Source organism: Colletotrichum truncatum (assembly GCF_014235925.2).
Source record: "Colletotrichum truncatum strain CMES1059 chromosome Unknown Contig_0001, whole genome shotgun sequence".
NCBI classification, from domain to species: domain Eukaryota; kingdom Fungi; phylum Ascomycota; class Sordariomycetes; order Glomerellales; family Glomerellaceae; genus Colletotrichum; species Colletotrichum truncatum.
The window spans coordinates 6374088-6400665 of record NW_027222398.1 but is presented as its reverse complement, the minus strand read 5'-3'; the positions used below and the strand labels follow the sequence as shown (position 1 = coordinate 6400665).

Genomic DNA, 26578 nt, shown 5'->3' with positions numbered 1-26578 from the left:
CTATTATTAGGAGAGGCCCTCTTTACCAGCCTATCTCGTGAAGGGGATACAGCCGGGCGCGTTTTAGCCAAGTTGCCCAAAGGAGAGCCCCGCCAATCATGCGTGCTGCTTCTGCCCGTGACTGCCAACGAACGACGCTGTTGTGGATGGCGATGTTTGACGGCATACCACCAGCCCTGGCGTATCCGTTTGGTTGTTTTGTGTGTTATGCCCTCGTCTACTGGGAAGTGAGCTCCAAGTTTCGTTTCCATCTTATCATTGAGGGTCGATTGTAAAACGAGGGGCTTTGAAGCCGGATAGCTCATACAATGTCCCCACGCATATGTCACGATTTACGTTATCCAACTCCTTCTCATCCTGCAATAATAGATAGATTGGGCACATAAGTCCAAGTAAGTTGCGACTTTGGAGATTGAGGTAATGAGATTTCTACGGATGAAATCATAGCATGCTACAATGAGAATACTGAGAAAAGCTGTATGTTGGATTGGTCCTGGGCACCCCTCCTTCCTCATGCAAGTTTTTCTACATCTTCACAATATCTGGTTTCCAGGTCTCGGCATCATGAACGAGAGACTGATGCGGATACTTTGGCCGCTCTAGCCTAGACTGGTGCAGGGCTATCAACCTTCAGGGGCTTCCGTCCAACGATCGAGTAGCTGCTATTATGTTAATGCCCGCAGCTCTGAACAAAGAACGGGGTCTTACACTGGGTGGTACGCGTGGATATTCCTGTTCTTGAACTCGTTTCGCACATCCACCAAGAAAACATTCACCTCCTCGCGAGTCCAGTTGTGGATACGTGTTAAGGGCGCCATGGCCATGGCTTCCAACGCCTCGAGAAGGTTGATAAGATGCCAGTTTCCCAGTTCCTTGTACTTAGAATCCTTGGGCCAAGTATTCATCGGCCACTTGTAACAATACAGCGTCACGTCCTCGAAGCCGACCTCGATCAAGTACTGCTTAATCGTTGGTGCATCGATGAAGGGGCGGCCGAAGGTGTCGGCGGCTTCGGTAATCAACTTGCCCAGCTTCTTCATAGCACTGTCTGAGGGCAGCGTGTCGTCGTCCGATTTGAGCGTCAAATCCGCCTCTTGCAGCTCGAGATATCCGCCAGGTACAAGGTTGCTATTGTAATGTAAAACGTTAATACGGACCCTGCACTCAGATTTCTACGAGTGACAGAGAATGATAAACTGGTTGAAAGGAAGATCAATTCTTACTCGTAAGCTTTTGTTACATATTTCTTCCAATCAGCGATGCCAGACTGGATGAGCCGGGAGTGAATATAGTCAAATGGTCGGGAGTACAACCAATCTTCTTCTATATCATCAATTTCGAACTTGACGTTCGACGGAACACTTGGCCACATGCGTCAGTTTTTCTTCAAGCCATTGAAGTTGTTGGAAAAGGCCTAGAGACTTGAAGGTACCTACAACTCGGGCTGACTAGGAGAAAGATCAATACCGAGAACCTAAATGGTGGGAAAAGCCAGGTTAGATGCGATTCAAGAGGAGAGAATGCTCTAGTGCAATAGATACCTCGGATTCGGGATGCTCTTCCCCGAAATCAATGGCCCAGATGCCCGTTCCTGTACCGAGATCTAACACACGGCCAACCTTGGCGCCTGGCTTGCACGGCGGAGCCAGTCCAAGCCTGCCGTCAAGGGTTAGATAGAATAGATGGTGTTGCATGTCTGAATGAACTGTTAACAGAAGTCGGGGACAAATATGCCTACAGGACGGAGGCGCAGTACCAAGCCTATCATTTTCTTTCTCGTCGTTGGGAACAGCATATTCTAAGATATTTGGTTAGAAACACTATTCAAATAATTACAATGGAGTGAAAGATCTGCTCGCTTACTGCCGTCCTTGTACACGTGGTATGATCTACCATTCTCAAGTCGGTGGTTCATGATAGAGCTCCTCAAGCTAGTGCTTGAGGTAACAATACTCTAAAAAAACAAGATAAGAATACAAGTTGAAGCTGTGGGGGTGAGAAATCAGGCTTACACTTATTTCCGAATCAATGCTGTTGTCATCAAACCCCTATAATTGTACTGTGTTATTCCCACGCCGTTAAGAACATATGTTCTCTTCATACCTCGCCAGGGACAAGTTCAACCTCATGATCAATAGCTGCCATTGTGGGAAGATATCGCGCTTGGTTCGCAATAAGCTTGAGAGTTTAAAGTGAGAATTTGAAGAACAGGTAGGCCACTGATAGGCTTGAATGTATGATGCCGTTTGGACTGCTACTTGACCAGAGCTCAACATTGCAACAGTCGAATTCAATCCTTTTATGATCAGGAGATGGCCAGGACGATAGCCCCTCTTCTTGGCTAGATGAGGTTCCAACACAGACAAACATGCATGTGAAGCCAACCGCATATGCGCTTCCACGGCGAAACTGCCCATTTGCGCAGGTCGAGTGGAGCAGAGAAATGTATTGTCAAACGGGAACAACAACTGCAGAAACATTCATGGTTACTGAGGGTTTTTTTCCTTTTCAAAGAGAACCCCTGTTTGGTCGTCCTGTCTGGACACTGGGAATGCATATAGACCGGGGAAGTGAAGATGCAAAGTAACTCAATTGACATGGGTATCTATTGCAGAGAATCCAACGCTGACAAGGATTTTTTTGGTCGTGGTCCATTTATAGCACAGAATTGATCATATACACATAGCCGATAGCGCGCGCAACACTGGCCACTCTTTAGCCGACATGATTTTTACGCTTCGGGCTCGCTGGCTTTCTGCATTATAGTCTTATATCTGCCCTGAAGGACTTCCTTCGGCAGAAGCCCTAAAACTTCGTTTTTCAGCCGTTCTTTGTCGAACGGCAGCTCTTCCAGCCTGATCGCTTCCAGGATGTAGTTCACTACAGTCATCGTCTGCAGTGGGGGTTCTCGCAGAATTTTGGCGATAGCCTCTGGGTTGAGGTCGTCATTGTCTTTCCAAATGTAGTACGACCGAATATTCCACGGCGCCGCACGGAGAGAGCTGACCGACGCGCGGTAGCCCGCAACCTGATCATCTGCGGCGGTAACTCGAGGGTCTTTCTGGAACTTCTTGGGAGCAACCACGGGTATTTTTTGGAGGCTTTCAGCGATTGATTCGTCTTCAGCATCCACCCCAGCGAACATGCTCACCCTAGCTGCTGTGGATTGGGGCAATGTCGAAGTTGCACCACTCCCTTGTTGAATGTCTGCCGTGCTCTCCCCCCCAGTCGGGATTGACACCCCATCTGCAAGTCGGATTGGTAGATTGAGCTCAGCGTCATGTGGCCGAGGTGGCGTCGGCTCGAGGCTCTCTCTCTTCCCTTCGAGTACATGATATAGTTGATAGCCCGCGTATGCATCTGTGGCAGAGTCTACCCGCGGTCAGTAAGCAAAAAGAAAAAACTGATGAGTGCACTTACACGAGACTTGTTCCATCTTAAGAGGCTGCGACCAGTCACTTGACCGGACGTCTGATCCCTTGAACATTGGTAGACCAAGGTGTTCTTTCACCAACGTAGCAAGAGGCACCAGCCTCTTGTTTATCAACTCGAAACGACCCTCCGCGGAGTACTTGACAAGCTTATAGAGATGGCTAAGTTCGAAAATGCCTCTGGTATCGACTGCAAGATGATTCCGCAGTCGGGTGCAATCTGACTTGATGGCTACACCGACCTTTCTCACGTTGGGGTCCTCCATGATTTTCAAGAAAGTCGGAGAAACGAGTGAATCATTCTTTTCCGGAAATAACGCGACGTGGAAGAGCGCAATCCGGCTCTGATTCGCAATTTGAATCAACGAGACGTTCTTTCTTGGCCCTGAATTTCTGTTCGCATCGGGGTACCATTCAAGATCAAATCCAAGAACATCGTCATTCAAGAAATATTGGCATACTCGTTCCATAGTGTGTTTGCTTCTGCAATAGTGAACTTTGACTTTCTGCTCGTCTCCATCCCCAGAGGGACGCCGGTATAGCGTATAGGTGTAGAAAGACTCTGATGAACCCTCAGGTGCGCTCTTCGCTTCATGGAACGCCTTTGGTGGAATTTGAAAGTCCAGTCCTGTCACAGGAGGCTCCGCAGGACCAGAGCTCTCCCGAACCTCCACTGTCGGCTGGGTTTCGTTCTGGGTGTAATCAGCGGCTGCCAAAAGCGCATTAATAGGATCATCCATATCAGATGCCACCTGATGCTCCGGTGCCGTTGAAAATGGTGCATCGTCATCCTCGGAATGGATATCGCTCTCTGAGGTGTCTGTTATAGCAGAGGTTTGCAGAGCGTTCGGAACAGTGGTGTGCAAAGAACGAAGCAAGTCGACTCCCGGATGCGAATTGTCCTCAGATATCGCAGGAGAAAAGACAATGCCGTGGCTGGGGTTCCAGAGCCGGCCGTTGGAAGGATACATGTTTGATTTCAAGCGACTGGAGCAGTGTCAGTCCCGTCACTCAGCAGTGGAATCACACATGAAGGAACACCAAGTAAGACGTACAGGCCGCTCCAAAATTGGGAAAACGATTGGAAAGCCCAATTCGGGCTACAACGCCTAGAAATACCCCTCAGTCCCAGCGGGTGTATTCGGCAGAACAGTGATGCACCATGCTGGCCAGCGGGCATGACGCAATTAATCTGGACGCCGTCCGTCAGGCAGACGCGTCGTGAATGATAGAGGGGCTCAGTAAGCTTTGTAGGTGATTCACTGTAGCCACTGAAGAGGGGAGCTCTACCGTGGCCAAGATTAGTCATGCTCGCGCTGTCAGATGATATATCACATGATTGAACTCTACGCTCACGCCCCTGGCTCCGTTCACACCACAGCTCACCATCAATCATCTCAAGCTTCGGCATTTTGGCGGGCAGCAAAGAACCTCCGGACCAAGACGAACATCAACCCACCCGACGCCCATAATCCCTGTTAAATTCAGGTTGGCATCTAGGCAGTCAAAATAGTCGAAAACCCAGCTTACACAACGGAAATCAGACAACAAAATGGCGTCTCAACTGCTCCCTCTGGGTACGTCCACAAGTCTATGGACTCAGAACACCAATAGCTAATATGCCTAGAACTGATCGACAAGTGTGTCGGATCAAGAATTTGGGTCGTAATGAAAGGCGACAAGGGTAGGTGTTTTCACCGGATTCTTTTAGGCCCTACTTTTCTGACTTGCGCGACAGAATTCAGCGGCACTCTCCTCGGCTTCGATGACTACGTCAGTGAGTAAAGCCTGAAATTTGATCTCATGTTGAACATTTGAAGCTCAAATTGTTGCAGACATGGTCTTGGAAGATGTTACCGAGTTGTGCGTGGTTCTTCCCCCTCGGATGAGATGATGTGCCTCTACTAACGCCAGCCAGCGACTACTCGGGTAACCACACGAAGCTGCCCAAGATCCTCTTGAACGGAAACAACATCTGCATGGTACGCCTCTAAATCGCGGCGCTTCTTTCGCTGTTGGACTGACAAGTATATATAGCTCATTCCTGGTGGGGAGGGACCCGTAAACGCGTAGAAGCACCTGCAAAGGACATGTAGGGGTGCTAGAAATGAGGTTTCAGGAGTCGAAAAGAGATCGGGGCCACGGTTCCTAAGACATAGGCATGTACTGGACCTGAATGAATGGCCGCAGATCGGAAGACAGCGAGTCACGATATGCAAGTCGAGTCGGCCTTGCATACTGAAAGATATCATGGGTGCAAGGCTGGAAGGAGATAGCTCTACGGGGCATGCAGAAATCGAACTTCACGAGAGAGAGTACTCGCATAGTTAATGACGTAATTCGCAATGATGAACTTTTCCTCGTTTCGAGAGTTATTCTCACTACTCTGAGAACCGTAAACCACATAAGCGAAAACCAGCAATGACGTGTCCCTGTGCCATCTTTGTGGTATCAGACCTCCATTTCCATAATCGTTATGACCATGTCCGCCCAAACGCCCAGAATAAAACCATGCTTCACGTAAATCGTCCGCCGCTCTACTGGCCTTGTTGATTGGAGCGCCCAGCCTCGACCATGCGACGCAGCTCAAACTCACGGGTGAATTCCCGGCTCAGATGTGAGAAGTCCTGCATGAGACGCTTTATAACTTGAACGAGGGCTTCTTTGGGGGTGATTGCACCGTCTGTTTGGACGCGGATGAAGAGTTCAGGCACGTTAGGATGAGAAACTTTAAGAAACGTCAGCGATGTCTGCTTGCATAGGCGCAGGATAGCGTACTCTTGTAGCCGGCCATGAGGACGTTCTTGTGCTGCTTCAGGTGCTCGGACAGAAGATTGCCGAGAGTGTGGTCCTCCTTTTTCAAAATGAAGTCCGACGTGTTGGACATTCCTAGCACTGGGTCAGTTTGCGTGGAGTAAAAGTAATACAGTGAACACATACCGGAGAAGACCTTCTCCTCGATCTTTTTCTCGCCATCAGCGAGGAGAAAGAGTTCGAAACTAGATGCCTATTAGTTTTTGCGTACGTACGTTCAACCGAAAAAAAAAAAAAAAGAATGAATTGCTAGGGCTGCGGAGTCGGAAATCTGGATTGCTCGACATGCCGGACAGCGTAGCAACGAGGGGTTTCCAATATGCTTCTCTGCTTATGGCGGCTTGGTGGACGTGACTGTAAGAGAGTAGATGTCCATAGTAGACAGCAACAGTCTTAGGCAAGAGAAAGGAGGAAATTTGAACTGGGAGTTTCATTTACTCAGTCGCAAGGATATGTATACGACTGTATAACCTTTGCAGACGAGCATGGGCTTTGCAGTAAGGTAACTGCAATTTCAGACACTGTCCGGGTGCAGGGCCGTAGAACAACATGAACAACTCACGAATCAGTGGTAACATGAAACTGTAGGTGACTTACCGATCCGGGGCGTTCATATTGGCGAAATTGAGGTCCGAAAGAGTATATTATGTACTAGGAACCACCAGCAGACTGACGACTTAGGCAGAGATGGTAAGCGGTCAACAGAAAAATTGGATGACAAGCGAGCCACACACGTCTGTGTACGTTATTAGAGCTGAGTTAAGTGTCTTCTGGAGTCAAATATTTACCTCTTTCTTTGTGAGCACGAAACTTGATAGATAATTTAGATGGTTGGGATGGATGAAGAGGGACTAGAAGAGGTGAGAGTGACCTGGACGTAACGCCTTGCTTGGGGGAGTCGCAAAACCAAAAGTGGATACCCTGAGGAATTGTCGACTGCGCCACATTACCACATGTGGCGGTGCATCTAACCATCACAATCCAGCAATATAGCCTCCTACTACTGGTAGACAGCAGACATCACTATTATCATTTTACATACACAATTTTCTCAAATTCTCTTCAGAGAGTATTCTGTTTGTGAAAGCAATTCTTAAGAAGTAGAAGCATGTTGTTGTGACTCCGAGTTCTGCTAACGCGTACATATACATACCTATGAACGTGGCGACGAGCCCTCTGATCTTGCACAGTCTATTTACGAGCCCTCACTAATTCCAGCCTACTGGCGCTATCCAAAACTACCCAACCTAACCCGCTGGAAACCATTTAATGACTACCCAACGCTTTTCAGACAGTGTATCATAATAATAGGATGTGGTGGCATGCGCTTCCTTCCCCTCCTTCTCACCGGTTAGTGACCCTTGTTATCGCAATACCCCGGAAGGCCAGGGTCGGAAGAGCCGTTGGCCCAGCTGTAGACCGTGATAGCAGTTGTGTATGCCATGGCGACAAATCCGAAGATGCAAAGAGCGATATCGGACATCTTCCACCACCTATTTCTCGCAACAGCTTTGTAATGCAACAGAGGCTTGAGATTGGTCAGCAAGTCGCCGTATAAATGGGTTTTCAAAGAGTTTTGGACTTACTGGATAAATGTAGACAAGCGGGATGCAAGCAAAGTTGCCGACAAGGGCAACGAACTTGTCCAGATCATCCGCACCGCCCCATGCGATGAAAGCGCACAGGAAGACGAAAAAGAAGCGATACATATTCTTTTGCCACTTGATGTACGGGTTATATTTGCCACTCTTCGTGAACAGAGCGTTTTCAGTAATCTTGATGGCGGGGAATAGTTGCAGAGGGATAGACAGCATGATAGCGACGGAGTAAAGAAACTGGACGCCGTTGACCAATTTGCTGTCCTGGGGCAAGTTAAGGAGAACCACGGTCTCTGTCTTGGATCCGTAGGCGGCATAGGAAATCGCACCCATTCCAATGAAGAGGACGGAAATAATGATCATGACCGCAAACATGACGCGAGGGAACTTGCTGGGATTCTTCATCGATTCCTGAATAGGAATAATGAGACCGATTCCTTCGAAGGTGAAAATAGCTGTTCCGATAAACAAGGTCCAGTCATTGCGGTTGAACATTATGATATCAGCCAAGCCTTTCGTGCTCAGTGTAAAGATATCGTAGTATAACAAGTAGGCGAGACCGAGAAGAATGAAGGCATCGGCAATCAAGGCAGTAAAACTCAACTTCTCGATGTCTCGCAGCAGTGAGAAAGGCAAGAAAACGAGTACCTGCAACAGAATCAACCATTTGACACCGACATTGGTCTTGCAGTCGGAGACAGCCAAGATGACGGCTTGTAGGTTTTCTGACGTAAAAACCATGTATGCGGCAACAAAACCGATTTGACTTAGAACAATGGACGAAAGGATTACTCCTCTCATCCACTTGCCGTACAGAATGCCACCAAGGTCACCAAAGGAACCTTCAACCTTCAGACGAGTTGTAACCAAAAGAACGAAGCAATAGTAGCTCAGAGCAGCCACACCCAAGAGAACGAGGTTACTGAATGTCATGCCACCGTTCAGATAAGCCCTTGGCAGGAAAAGAACTCCAGTTCCAACAAAAGACTTGAGGAGGAGGAGAGCAGCACTCATCGGGCTGTTCTTACCGCTTCCTCCACGCTGCTTCCGCCGCCTCTTGTGACGCGACGGCGTCAAGAGTGCGCTGTCTTCCATCGGTTCCCGGTCGTCTTCGCTGCCCTCATCGCTGTCATACAGGTCGTCTTCCCCGCCTGAGGCGAAATATTCACCAGGCTTGAGCGCCTCATCATCTTCCTCCAATTCCTCGCCAGCAAAGTGGCCGTAGATAGTAAGGAACTCGAGGAAGCTTGAAGTAAGCAGGCGTGGCTGGGCACCGCCATTGCTGGACTCGCCCCTCTCACCACCATCCCTGATGGTTGAGGGACTTCTGGCAGCTCTGCGCAGGTAGTTACGGCGGAAGCCACCCGGAACCTTGATAGCGTTGATATCGAGGATGTCGGTCTCGGGGTCAGGCCGTGAAACGCTGAAGCTCTTGCTGCGCTGCACTTTGCTTCGGGCCTCTGCCTCCTCGGTCCATTTGTAAATACCTCGCGTTACATCTCCACCCTGTAACTGCAAACTCGAGAACTCGTCCTCGTTCAGTCCAGTTTCGTTCTCCTTATCGGCTGTCTGCTTGCCCTTGACACCGTCTCGCATGCTTGATTCCTCCGATGGGGCGTCAGAGGGCTGTACAAGATGCCTCTTGACAATCTCAGGATCTTCATAGGCGCCGGTACCGGCGTTTCGTGAACGGGAGTCAAAAGAGCCGTAGTTCGTCATGGGAGTGCTCGAAAGCTGGGTGCCGGCAGCAGCAGGAGAAAGGGGCCTCGGTGGGGGAGTAGCAGTGCGCACCGGTGGTGTGCCATGCCTTGGGGGAGAAGTGCCTATAGAATTAGACAGCGCTGCGGCGAGGGCCGATACACCAGGGCCTTGGACACTCGAACCGGCAGCTCCAGCTAAAGGGGTGAGGCTCCCCGTATCACCGTTATCGCCAGCTCTGCTTGTTCCCTGGCTTGGAATCCTATTTGTCTGCGGAGTGCCATACTGATGCGAAGGCACAGGCGAGGCCAGCCGGGCAGTAGCGTCTGCTCGAGGAAGCGAGGTACCGTACTGCCTAGACGGTGAGGCGGACCTAGGAATAGCGAAGGGATCTCTTGAAGGAGACGCCATCGTGCTTGTTAATAAGCTGTTCGGGTGCGTTCGAATGCTGGCGTGAGCTATATCGGAAGCATCCAGGCAGTCCGTCGCAGGCTCCGATCTGGATCAACACACAGACAAAGTTAGCGACGACGTGTCACAGGAAACCAAGCTGAGATGGAGGGAAAGAAAATCCGAGAGCTAAAAGACCGAAGAGAGGTAGAGCAGTTCAAGTACGAGAGCAGCTTACCTGGATTCGGTTGCAAGACAGCTGACGATATCAATTGAAGCGCACAGCTCGGCGGATGTGCGGTCGAAGCCGTTGCTGCTGGGAACCCGTGATAAGGACGTCTTGCTATGCGGGTCGGGTGACCTAATATGGCAGGTCTGGAGGTCTGTGGCTCACCCTTCACAATCCTCCTACAGATAGCGTCAGGCTCAGTAACGTACCGCCCTTCTGATAGCGCTGTCAGCGGCCCTGTGGCTCGTGTGGTGTGCTATGTTACCGAATCCCCGTCGGACCGCCACAGGGGCATTCGGGCTATTACTACACTTTCTGCGACGGCACTGAACCTGTGTTATCCGCACCTGGAACAGGCAGGCACATTGATGGGCGTTTTGGGTGCACTGGTGTGTCAGCTCGGGCGGGTCTTATCGGCTGTTATTGAAATAGTACTTCATGCCATCGCCAACAAACACATCACTGAGGTGATGGATCACTGGTTCCCCATTGCAGCAAAATTATAGGTTGATGATACTCTTATTTATTCGTGTGCGTCGTTCCTACAGTAAAGCCCTTCCTTCCTTGTTGGAGTATTGCAAACGATACTTATGCACACCAAATTAGAGAGCTTTGTCTTTTTCTTCTTCTTTTTTTCTTTTTCACTCTCTGCGTTGAAGTCATTTTGATGTGCGACGATACACAACTGCTAGAAATCCCAGGTGTAGCCATCGTTGAGTTATCTCGTCAAGCCTCACGAGCTTAGGTAAGAAGCATCTGAGTGTTGTGGTAAGCGAGATCCCCAACCATGCCACCTCATTCACGCCAGCACTATAGCGATAGTGGGGGCTGCCACCCTGGTGCTGGCCGGTGTGACCTCAGGTTCCCCACAATGAGCAGGCACTCAGCTTTGGGGAGGGGGGCTCGGGCGAGTGCGCGGGTGTAGCGGTACTTGGGGGGTTAAGAACCCCGTGCACTTCCAACATTGAAACCACATCGAGTCATGGAGCCACCAAAGAAAACGACTGGGCACTCTGATGGCGGCTGGACAGTCTCATGCAGATAAGCCACGATATAAGGAGCCAATCTCGTCGATCATATTGAAATCTCCGGCTTACCGCTGTCATGTGCTTGAGTCAACCGACTGGTCGCGTTTTCTTTTTTGAAGCAGCAACCAGTCTATGCGAGTATCAGATGAAATGTCGAACCAGGTGTTAAACGAGCTACCGTTAATTGACGCTGGTGAGAAACGATTCCGCATCGGATAAACCGGGAGAACCACGCCATCCAATTCACAAACAGAATTCGGTACGGATGCGGAGAACACACGTCCAAGTACTGCGAGTGTTTATCAGCATGGTTAGTATCACGCACCATCATCAAACCGAAAGCACTGGCTACCTGGCCTAAGGAGTCTTCCGCTGCTGTATGACGTCGTATGTCTTCCACAATAGGCTTATCCTGCGCCATCTACATCAAAACTGCATACCTCTCACGCTTGGGAGTGTGGGTGGATCGCTATCCGCCACGGCGTGACAGGTTGGAGCATATCACATTTCCCAATCGGCACGCGGGGTATTGGAGAGGCTTGCATTGGATCGGCCCAGATATCCCTTGCCCGCAGAACCCTGAAAACGAGACGACAAGAGGAACGCGAGACAAGCGCCGGATCATTTAGGTGCCTGTGCGGCCCGCTGGTTTTGCTAGGGAATTCTATTACTGGTTGCAATGATCAACTGTCGCCAGCCATCATTCAACCATACTTAGAGACTCTCTGCCTAGGAATATGACAAGAGCCCCTACGCCTGCACATTGGCGTAATCATGGGTGGGGATTTATACCAAGACGCTCCCACCTGCTGAGTTGATTTCAATCGAATTCCAGTCCTCCTCGATCCCACCTCTCGTCGTATTGCTGGCCGTTCGACCTGGAGAAAGAGAAGTGCGGAGGTGGCGTTTGTGTTCTTTCGGGAAAGGTTTTGGTTAGTCACACCGACCGAAGAAAAGCCTGACAATCATCGTCTCTTCAATTTACGTCCTTCACCATGGGTAGCGATAGACGACCAAGCCTCTCCAACATGGAGCCCACCAGCAGAACGCCCAAACTTGGGGTCATTTCCGGCGTTTACATCCCCGTTTGCCTTAACATCTTCAGCATTCTCATGTTCCTTCGGTTCGGTTGGATTCTCGGCCAAGTTGGACTCCTGGGCATGCTTGGTTCGTCAGCTGCCAGCACAGACGCTTTGCTCATTTTTTCCCCAGACTAACACTGTCCGTAGGATTGTTGGTTACTGCCTATCTCGTGGACTTTCTGACAACACTCTCACTCTCTGCTATAGCTTCCAACGGCGAGGTTAAGGGTGGAGGTGCCTATTATGTGATTTCCAGATCCCTTGGCCCCGAATTTGGTGGTTCCATCGGCGTGCTATTTTATCTTGCCCAGGTCTTTAATACCGCTCTTAATGTTGTTGGTCTCATCGACTGCATCAAGTTGAACGCGGGAGACTCCTTCTCTCAAGGGTACTGGATGAGCTACTTCCTGCAGACGTTAGCTTTACTACTCTGCACTGGGTTGGGCTTGGCTGGAAGCGGCACATTCGCGAAAGCCAGTAATGCACTTCTAGTCGTTCTTTCTCTTGCCATCATGAGCATTCCAATATCTGCCCTCTTCAAGACCCCATTTCAGGATGATGATCTTGGTGTGCGGTTTACGGGCTTCAGTCTCGAGACACTGGTGGATAACTTTGCCCCTCATACAAAAAGCGATACATATAAGGGCTTTGAGACCTTCCGCGAGCTCTTCGCTGTCCTCTTTCCCGCAACGTCAGGGATATTTGCTGGGGCTTCAATGTCTGGGGACTTGCTCAGTCCGAGTAAAGACATCCCAAAAGGGACACTCTGGGCGATGATGACTACCTTCATTGCGTACTTGGTAGTTGTTTTCTCCATGGCTGCCACTACCACCCACTCTTCATTTCTCAACAACACCAACATCATATCAGTTACCAATCTTTCCATGCCGCTGATTCTTGCTGGAGAATGTGCCGTTACCTTCTTCTCTGCTGTCATGGGACTGATTGGTGCAGCAAAACTCATGCAAGCTCTGGCTAGGGACAAGCTACTTCCAGGCCTAACGCCATTCAGCTGGGGAACGAAAAAGACCGATGAGCCTATATATGCCATTCTTTTGACTTACGGACTCGCCCAACTCGCTATGCTCGCCAACCTTAACCAGATCGCCACGCTCATTTCCATGGGATATCAGGTGAGTAGTAACATTTAGCACGCATTGCTCAGTAAGCTAACAGTAACCAGATGACGTTCTTCGTCATGAATTTAGCATGCTTTCTACTCAAGATTGGATCGGCGCCGAATTTCAGGCCTGCCTTTAAGTTTTTCAGCTGGCAGGCTGCCCTTGCTGGTAGCGTCATGTCCGCAGCGGCCATGTTCTTCATTGACCAGACGTATGCAGCAACTGCAATTTGCTTGCTCATATTCCTTTTCTACCTGATTCATTATCTTTCTCCGCCGAAGAGATGGGGTGATGTTTCCCAAAACTTGATTTATCACCAGGTCAGAAAGTATCTCTTGCGGCTCCGACCTGAGCATATCAAGTTCTGGCGCCCGCAGATCATTTTGCTGGTCAACAATCCCAGAACCCAAACAAGACTTATTCAGTTTTGTAACTCCATGAAAAAGGGTGGATTATACATCCTCGGCCATGTCATCGTGACAGATGATTTCAACAGTGGCGTCCATGAAGCGAGGCTCCAGCAGGCTGCCTGGACCAAGTACATTTCAGAGTTTTCAAGGATCAAGGCGTTTGTGCAGTTGACAATGTCACCGACTATCAATTGGGGAATTCGAAATCTAATATTATCTGCGGGTCTTGGTGGCATGCGGCCCAACATCGCTGTCATGGGTTTTTATAACTTGGATGACCTGAGAAGTTCGCGACCGTCACTGGCAGTACCAAAAGCCCCGAGCTCCTCTCTTCCCGCTACTCGACCGCTCAAGTCTACGGAAAGGCGTCCGCGCAGAAGGCGGGGCGACACCTCAGCTCGTTTAATGGAAGGTTTTCTGCCCACCGATGTGATGAAGACTGAGGGTATGATGAGCGTAACCAGTTACATGACTATGTTGGAAGACCTCGCCTTGAGATACAAGCTCAATGTCGCAGTTGGGAAAGGGTTTGAGAGGCTGGAAACGCCACGTAAAGATAACACCAACACGAAGAAGCATATTGATCTCTGGCCGATTCAAATGTCGGCAGAGGTTTTGTCGGATGGGAAAAGCGTCCTGACCACCAATTTTGACACTTGTAGGACATGTTTTCCACCAGCTAAACTTGAGCTAACTTGCTACAGACACCCTCATTCTCCAGCTCGGCCATATTCTCCACAACGTACCTGCATGGAACAAAGTCTACAAAGTTCGTATCATGGTATTCGTAGAGTATGAGAGTGAGGTGGAAGAAGAGAGGGCACGTGTCAAGGCGCTCTTGGATAAACTCAGGATCGAGGCTGAGGTTAAAGTATTCTGGCTGGCTTCTGGGCAGCTGAATACGTACGAGTTGATCATAAATGGGCAATCCAGCGACATCGAGTCTCAAATCCTGGTACATGATGTCCTCAGAGACGAAGAGTGGTGGGATGACCTTCAGAAGTTCCGAGGGCAGGTTCCGAACTTTGACTCGACCGACGAGCTAACCTCTTTTGCGAACATCATCGAGTCAACAGCAGGACGTCCTGGGGTTTTCAACCCACACATCCCACTGGAGGATATAGAAAGTGGACGTCGGCCGAGCTTGGTGCATTTCGGCGAAATACCCACAAGGCCTACCGTGTCAAAGCTTTCCCGGCTTGGCGTCAGTGTTGGCATTCATACGTCTCACCTGGGAGATGAGGTCTTTGAGGAGGAGTCCAACACGGACGATGAACTCAGCGAGCAAGACCAACAACCTTCGTGCTTGGATTCCGATTCCGAATTCGAGCACGGAGCAAGCGAATACAGTGAAGACGAGGCGCCAGAGCTCGAGACTCCGAGGCGTCCCTTGCTTGGTAGAGGCCGTGGACGAAGCCAGAGCGATGACTTGCTCACCACGCCATCTAAACACAGGCGTAGTGCATCTTACAGATCCAACAAGACTGCGGCACCAAGTACAACCTATGGTACCATGGTGGCGCAAGCTCGGGTTGAGGGCCAGTCAGGGCCAAGCCACATGGCACTCGGTGACAATGTGTCAGCCCCTCCTACTCCGCTTGAACGACCTGTTTTGGATCGCAACATTACTGCGCGATCGATGGGCGGGGTTCGGCCGACAAGTGGAGATTCCTATCCCGACCTACCTTCGGCAAGCGCTTCTGGTTATGCGACCCCTTCAAGGCCGACTCTCTCTAGGCAATCGTCGGCGGTTCGCTTTTCGAGCCGACCAGTGCCAGAGACGCGAGTTGATGTTGAAGGAACATCCGGGCCGACCATTATGTTCGCAGACAAGACAGAGGAAGAGACGCCGCGAGCGGAACGACCCGCTTTTTCAAAGCAATCTTCATCGGGACGAGTCTCCAACCGCCGCGTCCCAGAGATGAAGGTGACATCGGCTGAGGAGTTTGACCCTCCAACTGCGTTTGCGGAACCTTCTTGCAGATCTCGCAAGGCTTCCGTAGCATCCACCGCCGATCAGGGTTATGTCCACATGAATATGGCAGAGCTCGTGGAACGCTACAGATTAGACTCAAGGCCACACGGCGAAGGAGACGGTTCACCATACTCTACACAAGGCCTCGCCCTCTCATTCAACGACCTGCCATCCCGAGCACAGCATGTCATACTCAACGAGCTTATTCGACAGAACAGCAAGGATACAGCTGTATTGCTTACCACTCTGCCAGTGCCTACCGAAGGAACTTGCCAGGATGAGCTGGCGAGTGTGCAGTATCTTTCGGATGTCGAGGTCCTGTGCCACGAGCTACCTCCAGTCCTCTTGGTTCTGAGTAATGCGATGACTGTTACGGTTGGGCTATAATGCAGGTGGGGGGGAAATGTCTCGAAATCTGCGAGGTATAATATCGATAAGATCAGACAGACTGCCTGACTGCGCGGGGATGGTTCTTAGTTTGGCGTAATATTTTTTGGGGGTGCCGGGTTAAGCCGGGGATCATCATCCGGACAAAGGAATGAGAGGTAAACTCTGCTGGAGTCGCCACATTCCTCGATGTCTTCGGCTGAAATGAGAAGCCATTCGCCCAAGCATTCTTTGTCTGAATTAAGCGACGGAACCATGATGGCTTTAATCTGCATCCTTTACAAAGAAATGCCCTCGACGGTGCATACGCTGCTGAACTTTCGCCATCCAGGTTTTGTGCCCTGCACCCCAGCCAGAAGCCTTTGATACCATGGACATTAAACACGCTGTCCCGTCGGCGCTGCCTTCCTCGTGGTCAATCCCGCAAACAGTAAATATGAAGGACCATGCAAGAAAGGCGAACTGGACGTCGCAGCTTTCCCCGTATCTGCGAAACCTCAAAATCAAGAATCTTATGGCGTCTCCGAGGTCTCCGGGATCCTCTAGCTCCATATCACCAAGCTCCCCTGTGAGTGAGCTAGAGGAGTCGACGTTCCAAATCATACACACGCCGGACAGGCCAGAGCGACCTGTCTCGAGAACAGCGATACCGAATGACGAGCAGTGCATGCAATTTCTCATGTCACTACAGAAGCAGGAAGAAGACAAGAGGGTTGAGGTCAAGACAGGTCTTAAGATGTGGCCCTACCCTGATGAGGAGGCGGAAGACCGCAGGTGTCTACGGAGCGTGAGAGTGGAGAGCGTGCATTTCGAAAAGGCGCGGCTTGCCAGGACCAATTCGTCTGGCCCGGCAAGAGTTGTGGAAGTTGTCAGAAGCTCCACCCGGTCTACAACGGCGACACGGCATTCAGGATATCTGCCATCACCAGGCGTCAGCGATACGGATGATACAGACGATATTGAGGATGCTGAAGACTCCAGCGAGGAGATGAGGCTGTCCGTTTTATTGACTCCTTTAACTCCTCCACCTACTCTCTCCCGCAGTCACTCACGACTGGATAAATACACTCCGAGAGCGCAAACCTCCCGATGGTCTGACGACAGCGAGTCCCTCTTCTCGTCGAGAGATATTGACTCCCCTTGCCCCCAACATGGAGCCATTCGCTCATCTGCTGAAGTATCATCCCCAACAATGATCGACGACGACTCACTTGGACCCTCGAGTCCCTTGACAGCTCCACTCCTTACTCCAGTGAAAGACCGGCCGGCAACACCGTTTACAGAGCCACGCCTCCGATCAGCGTCCGACCCGACCACTCCCCCGCCAACAGACCACATTGTGCATCAGATCAGCCCAAAATCTTTACCAAAAAAGTATTCATGGTGCTCGTCAAAGGAAACAATACTCGATAGTGGAGCCCCGGTTTCTAGATTTCAATCTTGGCTACCAGAGTCGCGGGTGAAGGAGCCTGAGAACGAACAATCCCAGCAGTCAGACGTAGATATTTACGGCGACTGGGCCGACTATTACTTTGAAGATACAAACTTTGTGGATATATCAAAACCTACTGGAGAAGAAGTCACTAAAAGTGATGGAAATGACGTGGAGGAGGTACAGGATGCCGAGGAGAAAGAAACTGGAGACGAGGGCGAGGAACAACAAGACGACGAAGTGAATGAGAAGCAGAAAACAGTTCACCTTGAAATCGACAGAGAGACTCTCTATCCAAGGTACGAAAGCTTCATTAAAGATTATAAGGAAAATGTCATGAATGTTACGGTTATGGAAGCATGATACATTTGTTGGTTGGGGCAGGGGCATATTCTTTTTCGGAGTTCACGTGGGATGATGACCCATGGCTTTTCAGGTTCGATATCATGTAACATATTCTGCACTATGCCTTGCGTTTTCAGCCAACGATTACCCATTTCTTTCTTTTTTCCTTTATATTTCTCGGACCAATATACTTTACATCATCGTCGTCCAAGTTGGCTTGAAGCCGTCCGCCGTAGTGCCTGTAAGTCCGGAACAAACGGCTTTCCAGCGGTGTCGTCCATACAGGGAATCGAAGGAGTCAAAATCCGAAGTTATCAGATTGTCCGAGGCGCATCAGCGGTAAGTTCGTCCTACATGTTGCACATGAAACCTCTCAACAATAGAGTTGGACGTATCAGAATAGTACGATGATTCTATTCCACGCAATCGTCGGTAAGTTGGTAGGTGTGGTGTCGTAGTGGGTGGCCCAAGCTTCTGGCTGCTACAAAAAAGCTTCACCTCACTGAGCACTAGATCCTTCTTTCCCTGTCACAACATGAACTTTCATCCCATCCCCTCATCACAACCTCAACTTACTACAACATGCGACACTATCATGAGTAAGGCAGAATTCTAAAGCGCAAATGGCATGAAATGCCTCGTTTACCACCCTCGCTCTTCCGCCGCGCAAGAGCCATTTCCCCCCACGTCGCGACGTTGCTACCTGCATGCCGCGATATCTCCTCGGCCGTGACTGAGCTACGATGGATAAGGGAGCACGTCCGTGATATCTCCGCATTGTCTCACAGAGAGAAACAAATGGAAGCTCGAATCTCAAGCCTTTGTGCCCGAAGAGGACGTGGCGTGCCCCTGCAATATGTCCTCGGATCGCAACCCTTCGGCAAGCTAGACATTCGATGCCTGCCCGGAGTCCTCATTCCCCGCTCCGAGACGGAGGCGTATGTGCTGCACCTGATTGAGAAAATCAAACATGGCCGTTTGCCTGTGTCTCAGGAAGGATCGTTAAGGGTTGTGGACTTTTGTACGGGGACGGGTTGCATTGCCCTTGCGCTATACGAAGGCCTTTCAAAATGGGCCAAGGAGCTGGATGTCACTGGTGTGGATATCTCTGAGACTGCTGTAAGCCTCTCACGAGCGAATCTGACGCTCAATACCCACGCGGCTGTATTGTCACCTCCAAGCGAGAAGAGAAATATCGCTTTCAGACAAGAGGATATTTTTGACGACGAGGCAATGCGGACCATTCCCCCATGTCACGTTCTTGTCTCCAACCCGCCTTACATCTCGCAGAAAGTGTGGACATATGGCCGCGGCCAAATGGGTTATTCGGTACGCAAATACGAGCCAAAGCTCGCGCTGGTGCCAGGTGATGCGGCTCCGCTGTACAGAGGGTGCGATCATGCCGATGTCTTTTACGCCAGGTTGCTAGACATCGCGGCCTACATGAAGCCTAAAGTTTTACTGTTCGAGGTCGGAGACCAGGACCAGGCTTTGAGGGTCGCCGGGCTCGTCAGACGGCATGAGTATACTAAACAAGCTAAATGCGAGTTGTGGCGGGATTGGCCGGACTCGACCCCAGAAGAGAATGAAATTTCGCAGCTAGAGATTGACGGAGGGAAGATTGCTGTTGAAGGGAGTGGGAACGTAAGATCAGTGTTTGTCTGTCTTTAATTGAGAGCAAAGATACCCTAACATAATTCACACCGTTTGTTTACTTGCAGCTAGTTACCCTACATCATGACGACAAATGTTTCTGGTCTCGAATCGACATACTCATGATTGCCGGATGTCCTAATGCTGCTCGAGTCGAAAATAAAACTCCAGATCAATGTAGCAAAAAACCAGACAAGAGAAAAATGCATTGCAGAAAGAGATAAAAAAGAAAATCAAAATATTACTGCCCAGAGGCGGATTCGAACCGCCGTCAACACGGAGCGCTGTGTGAGAAGACCACAACGTATCATCCTAACCAACTAGACGATCTGGGCCAGTGGTTGTTGTTGAAGTCAAAGGGCTAAGTTAGAGCTTAAGAAGCAAATTGTGGGGGCTTTACAGCTCTAGGGCGTGTAAGTGTGCACCTTCCGTAGACGCGAATCAGGACTTCACACGTTCCTCCTTTTTGTTCTGATACTTTCGGCTGTCAATGGTACTGGCTCCCACACCCATCGTATTGTCGCCGCTAGCATCATTGCCCGAAATCTCGACCAACCGAAATTGAGTGGCAGGGCACGGGGGTTGCCTGAATGGAGTCATCTCCCACGAGGAATCAAATCGTAGCAGTGCGGGTCTCATGGTAATTGCACCGAGACAAAATGCCTGGCCAGCCACAATCTCGAAGGGTTGTAATTCAGCATCCCCGGATGGCATGGGTTTCGGATTGCCCGTCAATCACCTGAACCCCTCCCACCGCGAAAAGCAAGTCTGGCATTGGGTTTGCGAGATTGACCCAAGAAACCGGGCTCTGTTGATCCCCTCACAAGGGACTGGAAAACAACGTACGGTGTCGCATCATCTGGAACACAACGGCCTTACTTGCCGCGTGTCTCTTACGCAAGGCTATCGAGGTTCCGGAATGGCTGGCTTGGAATGTTTAGGTTGTTTACTACGTGCTTTCATATTCTCGAATGCGCCTTTATGATGTGTTGATGGGATTTCTTTGATGTGGACGCGGTAAAATGCTGATTCTTGCCTTTCCTCTACCTCACATCTGCTAGTAGTCTCATCCCGAGATCCAGTTAGTGTTACCAACGTTGAATAATAAATTTAAAAAAGCATAAAACGAGTAAGCGGCCAACGGTTGCGTCGATTGATCCGTCGGGTCGTGCAAAAGCGATCGACTAGGTTTGTGGACGATATTATTGACTTTAGGAAAACATGCAGCACGTTGCCGAATCGAGCAGGCGCTCAAGCGTCTCCGCTGGTGCCGACATCGCCAGGATGCTGCGGGGTCTATCCCCTTCGCCGCGGCATACTGGCCGAACATTTTCCCTTCACTAATGTTGGTGCGAGGGCAAACCGATAATCGTGAAACATGGTTTCGATCAGCCACGCCATCAAACCGTCTTTGCGATCCCTCGCAAACCTCGATTCGGGTGCATTTATCGACCTTGAGAATGAGGCAAGCAAGCTCCCGCAGTTCGACCCCAAGACATGCCCTGACGGGCTTATTGACCTCTCGGGGGCAAGCAATAGTCTCATGGATGATGTTCTGGGCGAGGAGATGAGCGAGTTCGTTAAAGACTATGACTTTCACAAAGGTCTGCCTGCGCATTATCTGTCTGCTCGAGGATCGCACTGACTTGGTCTTCAGCCACTCAGTATGGAGGTGTGATGGGACCGAGAGGTAAGGAACATGTTGCATGATTCATTGCCAAGTCTAACTTCTGTAGAGCTGTTAGAAGCCGTCAGCAACTTCTTCAATCGCCATTTCGAGCCTGTTCGGCCTGTTGATGCGGATGAAATTTTGATCACTAATGGTGTTACTTCGCTCATCGACTTGATGGCTTTCGGCATGTGTGATCCAGGAGAGGGAATCATGATCATAACCCCGACTTATATGATGTTTCCTCACGATGTTTGCGCAAGGACCGGCGTTCGTCTTATCCAGGTTGACCTTGATAACATTGATGACCAGTTTACGGCCCAATCTGCTCCCGAGCTTATCAGATCCCTATCCAAAGCATACATCTGCGCCCAGAAGGATGGCATCATCCCTAAAGCGCTCCTTCTTTGCAACCCAAGCAACCCCTGCGGACGAACGTACCCACGCAGAATTCTCTACGAGATTGCGAGGTTTTGCGGTCAGCGGAAGATGCACCTTCTGTCTGATGAAATCTATGCCATGTCGACTTTTACTTCGTCATCCGAATCCAGCGAGGCACTCGACACCTTCACTTCCGTACTCAGCATCCGGGACGATCCGGAAAACGGGGTGTTCACGGAGAACATCCACTGCATGTACGGTGCCAGCAAGGACTTTGGCTGCGGTGGCTTGCGGCTTGGCTTCCTCGTTACACGCAATAAACTCCTCTGGCGTTCTGTGAGGCGGCTCGCCCTATTTACATGGGTTTCGAGTTTCTCAACAGCCTTCTTTACGCAGTTCTTGCAGAACGAGAAGGCAGTCAATCGTTATCTGAGCACATATCAAGAAAGGCTTGGAGAACAGTATGCGTCTACTGAGTGCCTTCTGAGGACGAACAATATCCCATTTGATCCGGCGAATAGCGGGATTTTTGTTTTTATCAGGCTGACGAAATGGCTGGACTATTTTGAAGTTTCAGATAAGGATACGAGTAGTCAGGAGATGAAGCTTTGCAGGTATCTTTTGCATAAAGCTGGTGTATTTGTCAGTCCTGGGGAGGTAAGTTGCCTAGTTGACTGTCTTGGACATAAGTGACCGATATGTTGGCAGCTCTCTCTATCGCCCGTCCCGGGTTGCTTCAGACTCGTTTATACTGGCAATCCAGAATGGGTATCTCTTGCTATCCTCCGATTGAGGAAAGCGTTGGACGGTCTGGAGCACAGCCTGGGACCAGCAACCGCTGAACACTACTTAGAGGAGCAAAGTAATGGTAGCTGGGATGCAGATGAGAAGTTGGAGGGCACTCCCGTCAGGGCAACACGGCGAATGTCACTTGTAAAATTCTTTCTTTGCAATAGCAATAAATAACAGAGAGAGCATGAGAAAAGGAGGATCAGACAACGATAATGGGGTAAAGCTCGGAAAACCACTGCAAAAGCAAAAGAATTGACCAGCCTGGGGGTCGAACCCAGAATCTCCTGATTGCACGATGAAATCGTAGTCAGACGCCTTGCCATTGGGCCAACCGGCCAGATCCGATACAAGCAAACAGGAAATTACTCATAATGAATCTTTGGTGGGCCGTAGACCTGCAAGCAACTGGAAGTGACAACATGTTTTACCTATCTGCTACGGTCATACATATTTCTCTAACAATTTTCTCCCTGCAAGACTTCTCGGAAAATGATACTTTTTTCAATTACAGCTTTCTTGCACTCGTTGGCTTTGGGTTGGCTGCGGTGGACTCCATAGATTGTGGTAGAACCGTGGCTCCATCTCTAGTTCCTGAATATGCACTAAAGCGAGTATCCCGAACAGGCCCTTCTACCTTCTTACTCGAATGAGCCTCCTCACTCATCACTTGCATGAGGCAGGGGCGACATTGAAGGAATTGTAAACAAGGTCTAAGATCTTTGAGACATGTTAAACCTGGTTTTTAAAGAAGTGATATGAGGTGATGGGCACACTGCCGACCGCTGAAGATGTCTTTTCCTGACAGGCCAGTCGCTCACTTGCTGGGCTCGAATGGTGAGTTTGACCCGCCACATTCTCACGAGAGTTGAGATGTAGACGCGCCTGCTTTGGCCGCAATTCTCATACGGATAGTCATTTCTGGTAAATACAGTCTGCTAAATAGTTACAGGGCCCGTACACGCCGTCACGTATTCCTCCTCACCCGGAACTTATGTTCTCACCGGCTCAGCAGACCGGAATATCAGACTCTACAACCCAGCAAGCCAGGACGCGATCCCCCGCTACGGGTCCAACCTCACCAACAAGTCACAGCCCAAAGTCGCAGAAGGCCGCCTCATTCAGACCTACGCCGCGCACGGCTATGAGGTCCTCGATCTCTCTGTCGCCGCTGACAACGAGCGCTTCGCTTCCTGCGGCGGCGACCGTGCCGTCTTCCTCTGGGACGTCGCTTCCGCTACTACTATTCGTCGCTTCGGCGGCAATGTCCACGGGCACACCTCCCGCATCAATTGTGTCTCATTCGCGGGTGACGGGGACTCTCTTGTCGTCTCTGCAGGCTTTGATACCAGCGTGCGAATCTGGGATTGCAAGTCCAACTCAATGAAACCCATACAAGTCCTTGACGAAGCCAAGGATTCTGTTACGGCACTCGTAGTTAGAGATGCAGAGATTGTAGCGGGAAGCGTCGATGGGAGAGTGAGAAGTTATGATGTGCGAATGGGACGGTGCATTACTGACGTAATGGGTGCAAGCGTTACCAGCCTCAGACTCACACGCGATGGTAAGGCGATGCTGGTGGGGTCACTGGATAGCAAGATACGGTTGATGGACCGGGAGAATGGGACCTGCCTCAAGACTTATGCGGATGATGGCTGGAGGAATCAGGAGCTCCGAGTGCAGTCTATCCTTGGCGGCAAAGAAAAGTACGTGATTGCTGGCGACGAGCTGACAGCAGGTACGGGACCAGCGGGGTTGAATGGTGAAGGCAAGATTTGGGCGTGGGACTTGTTGACCGGGAAGCTGGTTGCTACCGTCCGGGTGCCCTGGGGACCGGAGGGCTACGAGCCGAAGAAGAGGATATTAGGGAAGGATGGCAAGGAAAAGGAGAGGAGCAATGTTATCAGCTGCATGGCCTGGCGCGATGACGGTTGGGGGGACCAGTTTTGCGTAGGTGGCACATCAGGAGTTGCTACAGTATTTGGCTCTCTATAGCATCGAGAAGGAAAAGAAGCCTTTTTTTGGTTTTGATTTTTTTTTGGTACAGGACTTGTCATTTTAAAAGTCCAATTTCTAGCAAAATCTCCTGAAAATCATACAGAGTCATGTCCGTGTCTGACCCGTGGTGCTCTACATAAGTATGGATGTTCCGCAGACGCCCAACACCGTCAGTACCCAGATGCCCCTATCAAACCCCTAATTGGTGCCGACCAAAAAATACAGAAGAGGAAGCATGCTTTTAGTCACATCACCCATCAGTCCATGCCAACGTACTTGAACCAGTTTGGGCGGCAGTCGTCCTTGTGCAGCCAAGCCTCGCCGTCGGTGAAACGGCCCGTCACGCAGCCCTTACACTTGGGAGAGTTCGGGCAGTTGAAAAAGGGAATGTGTTGGTATCCAATATCACGGAACCTGCACAAGTTAGCTGTCAGGTGCGCGTGTTGATATCGAGCGGTACTTACCAATGGATTTTAGACTTATCCTCAAAAAGACCCAAAGCAATACTGTGGACGGGAGCATCGCCCCATCTCTCGTAAAAGAAGCCTCCAGCGCGGTCCAGATGGTTGAAGTAGTCCTCATACGCCTGGCTTCGCCAGAAGTCAATGTCGGCGATCTCAAAGTTGCTCCAGAAGTGGCAGGTCGAGTAGCCGTTGGCGTTTTCGTTATTCTCAGGACGACCGGCCTTGTCGGTAAGCCAGTCCATGGCATTGTTCTCGTGAATGTATTCGGGGTGCTGAGCGAGGAACTTGACGGTTTCAGGCCATAGCGTCGGAATAGACTTGGGCGCATCGTAGAGGTTGATAGTAAAACCATACGTCTTGTTGTTGTCTTGCATGTAGCGGAAGACATCGTAGTCGACGTCGCAGAAGAAGTGAACCTTGGGCTCAACGCGCCAGTAGTATTTAACATGCTGCAGGGCGGGGTGTCTGTAGAACATGCCACTGTTCCAGCGGCACATGGAGTGGTACGATATCTTATCGGCGTATTGAATATCATTCTCCTTGAGGATCTTGACAGATTCCTCGTAGAGGTCCTTGTTGATCCATGAGGGCATGTCCCAATGTTCCTTCGGGATGAGCTCTGTCAAAGCAGGTTAGAACCGGTTTCCTATCGCCAGACGTCGTTAGGGACTTACCATATCTGCACTCAGCCTTGGTGGCCGCCTGGGTCCTTCTTTTGAACTCTTCAGTGAATGGAACTTCGTTGAAGAAGGTCCAAGGGTAATTGAACTTGTGGTTCCAGGTCCTTTCGAGGTCGACCATCGAGCCGATCATCTGGTCCAGCTCTTCGTTCCTCACCAACGCCAGCAGGGTAGCATTGATGCGCGCGGAGTCCGCAATGCCGGGGGCATATTTATCGGAAGCATATGTTAAAATACCTGCCGGTTCGCCGGTAGCTGCGCAGTGCCGAATTGGTTAGCGTCTTTGTCAAGACCTCAAGAGTATGGCAGAGGTAGCTCACGATCTAGGTTGGGATCACGCCCGTTATCGTAGCGCACTGGCTTCGTTATCGGCCTTTCGGGGCCAAAAATCTGATAAAGGAAGAAGCACCAGAGCATCACGGCGGCTAGGGCCAGAGCTCGAACTGGCCGCGCGACTGCCATTTTGGGCGCAGAATTGGGTGCAAGCTCGTAATCGTGGAGGAGGTGGAAGGGCTCTCTGCCGCGTTTCCCACTTAGTCAATCGGTATAAGAGGAATGTTTGCGCGAATGTCGACGGCTGGCGAAATGGCCCGAGTCGTCGGTTTAGATGGTGGAAATTATTGATACCGGCTCCTACCTTCGGTTGGAGGTTCGTCGTGGAGTAAAGGGAAGAAAGGTTTAATCGCTGTTGGCTAGGCCAGATTTCTTACGCGTAAATTTCGAAAAAGGGGCGCTGCTGCAACTGTCCAGGTCGCTGGCTGGTTGAGGCTGATGTCACCCATGAAATTTGCCCATTAGTGCCTAGCATAAGGCCTATGGCTGCTGCTCTGGTTATCACATCCCTGTACTGCAGCGATAAGCAGGGTTGGCACCCCCGCCCCCCTCCTCTTAGCATGCAAGTTATCTGCTGGCGCGCGTCCTGTAGCAAGTGCCGAATGCCACTGGACGCGTCCTTTGGCCACACCAACATTTTGGGTTCATGCTAATGTTTCGCACACACATGA

The 26578-nt window shown here is 50.4% G+C and overlaps 9 protein-coding genes across 9 annotated transcripts; 4 read left to right on the top strand and 5 right to left on the bottom strand.

Moving 5' to 3' along the window:
- Window positions 1-604: 604 nt before the first annotated feature.
- On the bottom strand, window positions 605-1915 carry CTRU02_201780 (UMTA; the record flags this gene model as incomplete). The annotated part of the gene is made up of 6 exons (XM_070203922.1): window positions 605-659; window positions 709-1128; window positions 1224-1361; window positions 1437-1474; window positions 1542-1712; window positions 1808-1915. The coding sequence occupies 6 exons, from the start codon at window positions 1913-1915 to the stop codon at window positions 605-607; spliced, it is 930 nt and encodes a 309-aa protein (XP_070062504.1).
- Window positions 1916-2731: 816 nt separating this feature from the next.
- On the bottom strand, window positions 2732-4740 carry CTRU02_201779 (3'-5' exonuclease; the record flags this gene model as incomplete). Its single annotated transcript, XM_036729905.2, has 3 exons — window positions 2732-3372; window positions 3421-4418; window positions 4487-4740. The coding sequence occupies 3 exons, from the start codon at window positions 4738-4740 to the stop codon at window positions 2732-2734; spliced, it is 1893 nt and encodes a 630-aa protein (XP_036578439.2).
- A 243-nt stretch (window positions 4741-4983) lies between these two features.
- Window positions 4984-5504, top strand: CTRU02_201778 (U6 snRNA-associated Sm-like protein LSm5; the record flags this gene model as incomplete). The annotated part of the gene is made up of 6 exons (XM_036729904.1): window positions 4984-5008; window positions 5059-5114; window positions 5157-5208; window positions 5267-5294; window positions 5350-5413; window positions 5469-5504. The coding sequence occupies 6 exons, from the start codon at window positions 4984-4986 to the stop codon at window positions 5502-5504; spliced, it is 261 nt and encodes an 86-aa protein (XP_036578438.1).
- A 464-nt stretch (window positions 5505-5968) lies between these two features.
- On the bottom strand, window positions 5969-6859 carry CTRU02_201777 (DNA-directed RNA polymerase ii subunit rpb11; the record flags this gene model as incomplete). Its single annotated transcript, XM_036729903.1, has 4 exons — window positions 5969-6159; window positions 6210-6320; window positions 6372-6430; window positions 6843-6859. 4 exons carry the CDS (start codon window positions 6857-6859, stop codon window positions 5969-5971), a joined length of 378 nt encoding a protein of 125 aa, XP_036578437.1.
- A 737-nt stretch (window positions 6860-7596) lies between these two features.
- CTRU02_201776 (amino acid transporter) lies at window positions 7597-9952 on the bottom strand (the record flags this gene model as incomplete). The annotated part of the gene is made up of 2 exons (XM_036729902.1): window positions 7597-7773; window positions 7832-9952. The coding sequence occupies 2 exons, from the start codon at window positions 9950-9952 to the stop codon at window positions 7597-7599; spliced, it is 2298 nt and encodes a 765-aa protein (XP_036578436.1).
- Window positions 9953-12183: 2231 nt separating this feature from the next.
- On the top strand, window positions 12184-18047 carry CTRU02_201775 (cation chloride cotransporter; the record flags this gene model as incomplete). The annotated part of the gene is made up of 7 exons (XM_036729901.2): window positions 12184-12355; window positions 12418-13403; window positions 13454-14459; window positions 14506-16124; window positions 16495-17159; window positions 17595-17894; window positions 18032-18047. 7 exons carry the CDS (start codon window positions 12184-12186, stop codon window positions 18045-18047), a joined length of 4764 nt encoding a protein of 1587 aa, XP_036578435.2.
- A 526-nt stretch (window positions 18048-18573) lies between these two features.
- On the top strand, window positions 18574-19611 carry CTRU02_201774 (HemK family methyltransferase; the record flags this gene model as incomplete). Its single annotated transcript, XM_070203921.1, has 1 exon — window positions 18574-19611. The coding sequence occupies one exon, from the start codon at window positions 18574-18576 to the stop codon at window positions 19609-19611; it is 1038 nt and encodes a 345-aa protein (XP_070062503.1).
- A 1360-nt stretch (window positions 19612-20971) lies between these two features.
- Window positions 20972-24427, top strand: CTRU02_201773 (WD domain-containing protein; the record flags this gene model as incomplete). The annotated part of the gene is made up of 5 exons (XM_036729899.1): window positions 20972-21197; window positions 21251-21283; window positions 21330-22300; window positions 22352-22505; window positions 23385-24427. The coding sequence occupies 5 exons, from the start codon at window positions 20972-20974 to the stop codon at window positions 24425-24427; spliced, it is 2427 nt and encodes an 808-aa protein (XP_036578433.1).
- Window positions 24428-24687: 260 nt separating this feature from the next.
- CTRU02_201772 (glycolipid 2-alpha-mannosyltransferase) lies at window positions 24688-26036 on the bottom strand (the record flags this gene model as incomplete). The annotated part of the gene is made up of 4 exons (XM_036729898.1): window positions 24688-24844; window positions 24895-25513; window positions 25569-25829; window positions 25895-26036. The coding sequence occupies 4 exons, from the start codon at window positions 26034-26036 to the stop codon at window positions 24688-24690; spliced, it is 1179 nt and encodes a 392-aa protein (XP_036578432.1).
- Between the last annotated feature and the right edge of the window lie 542 nt (window positions 26037-26578).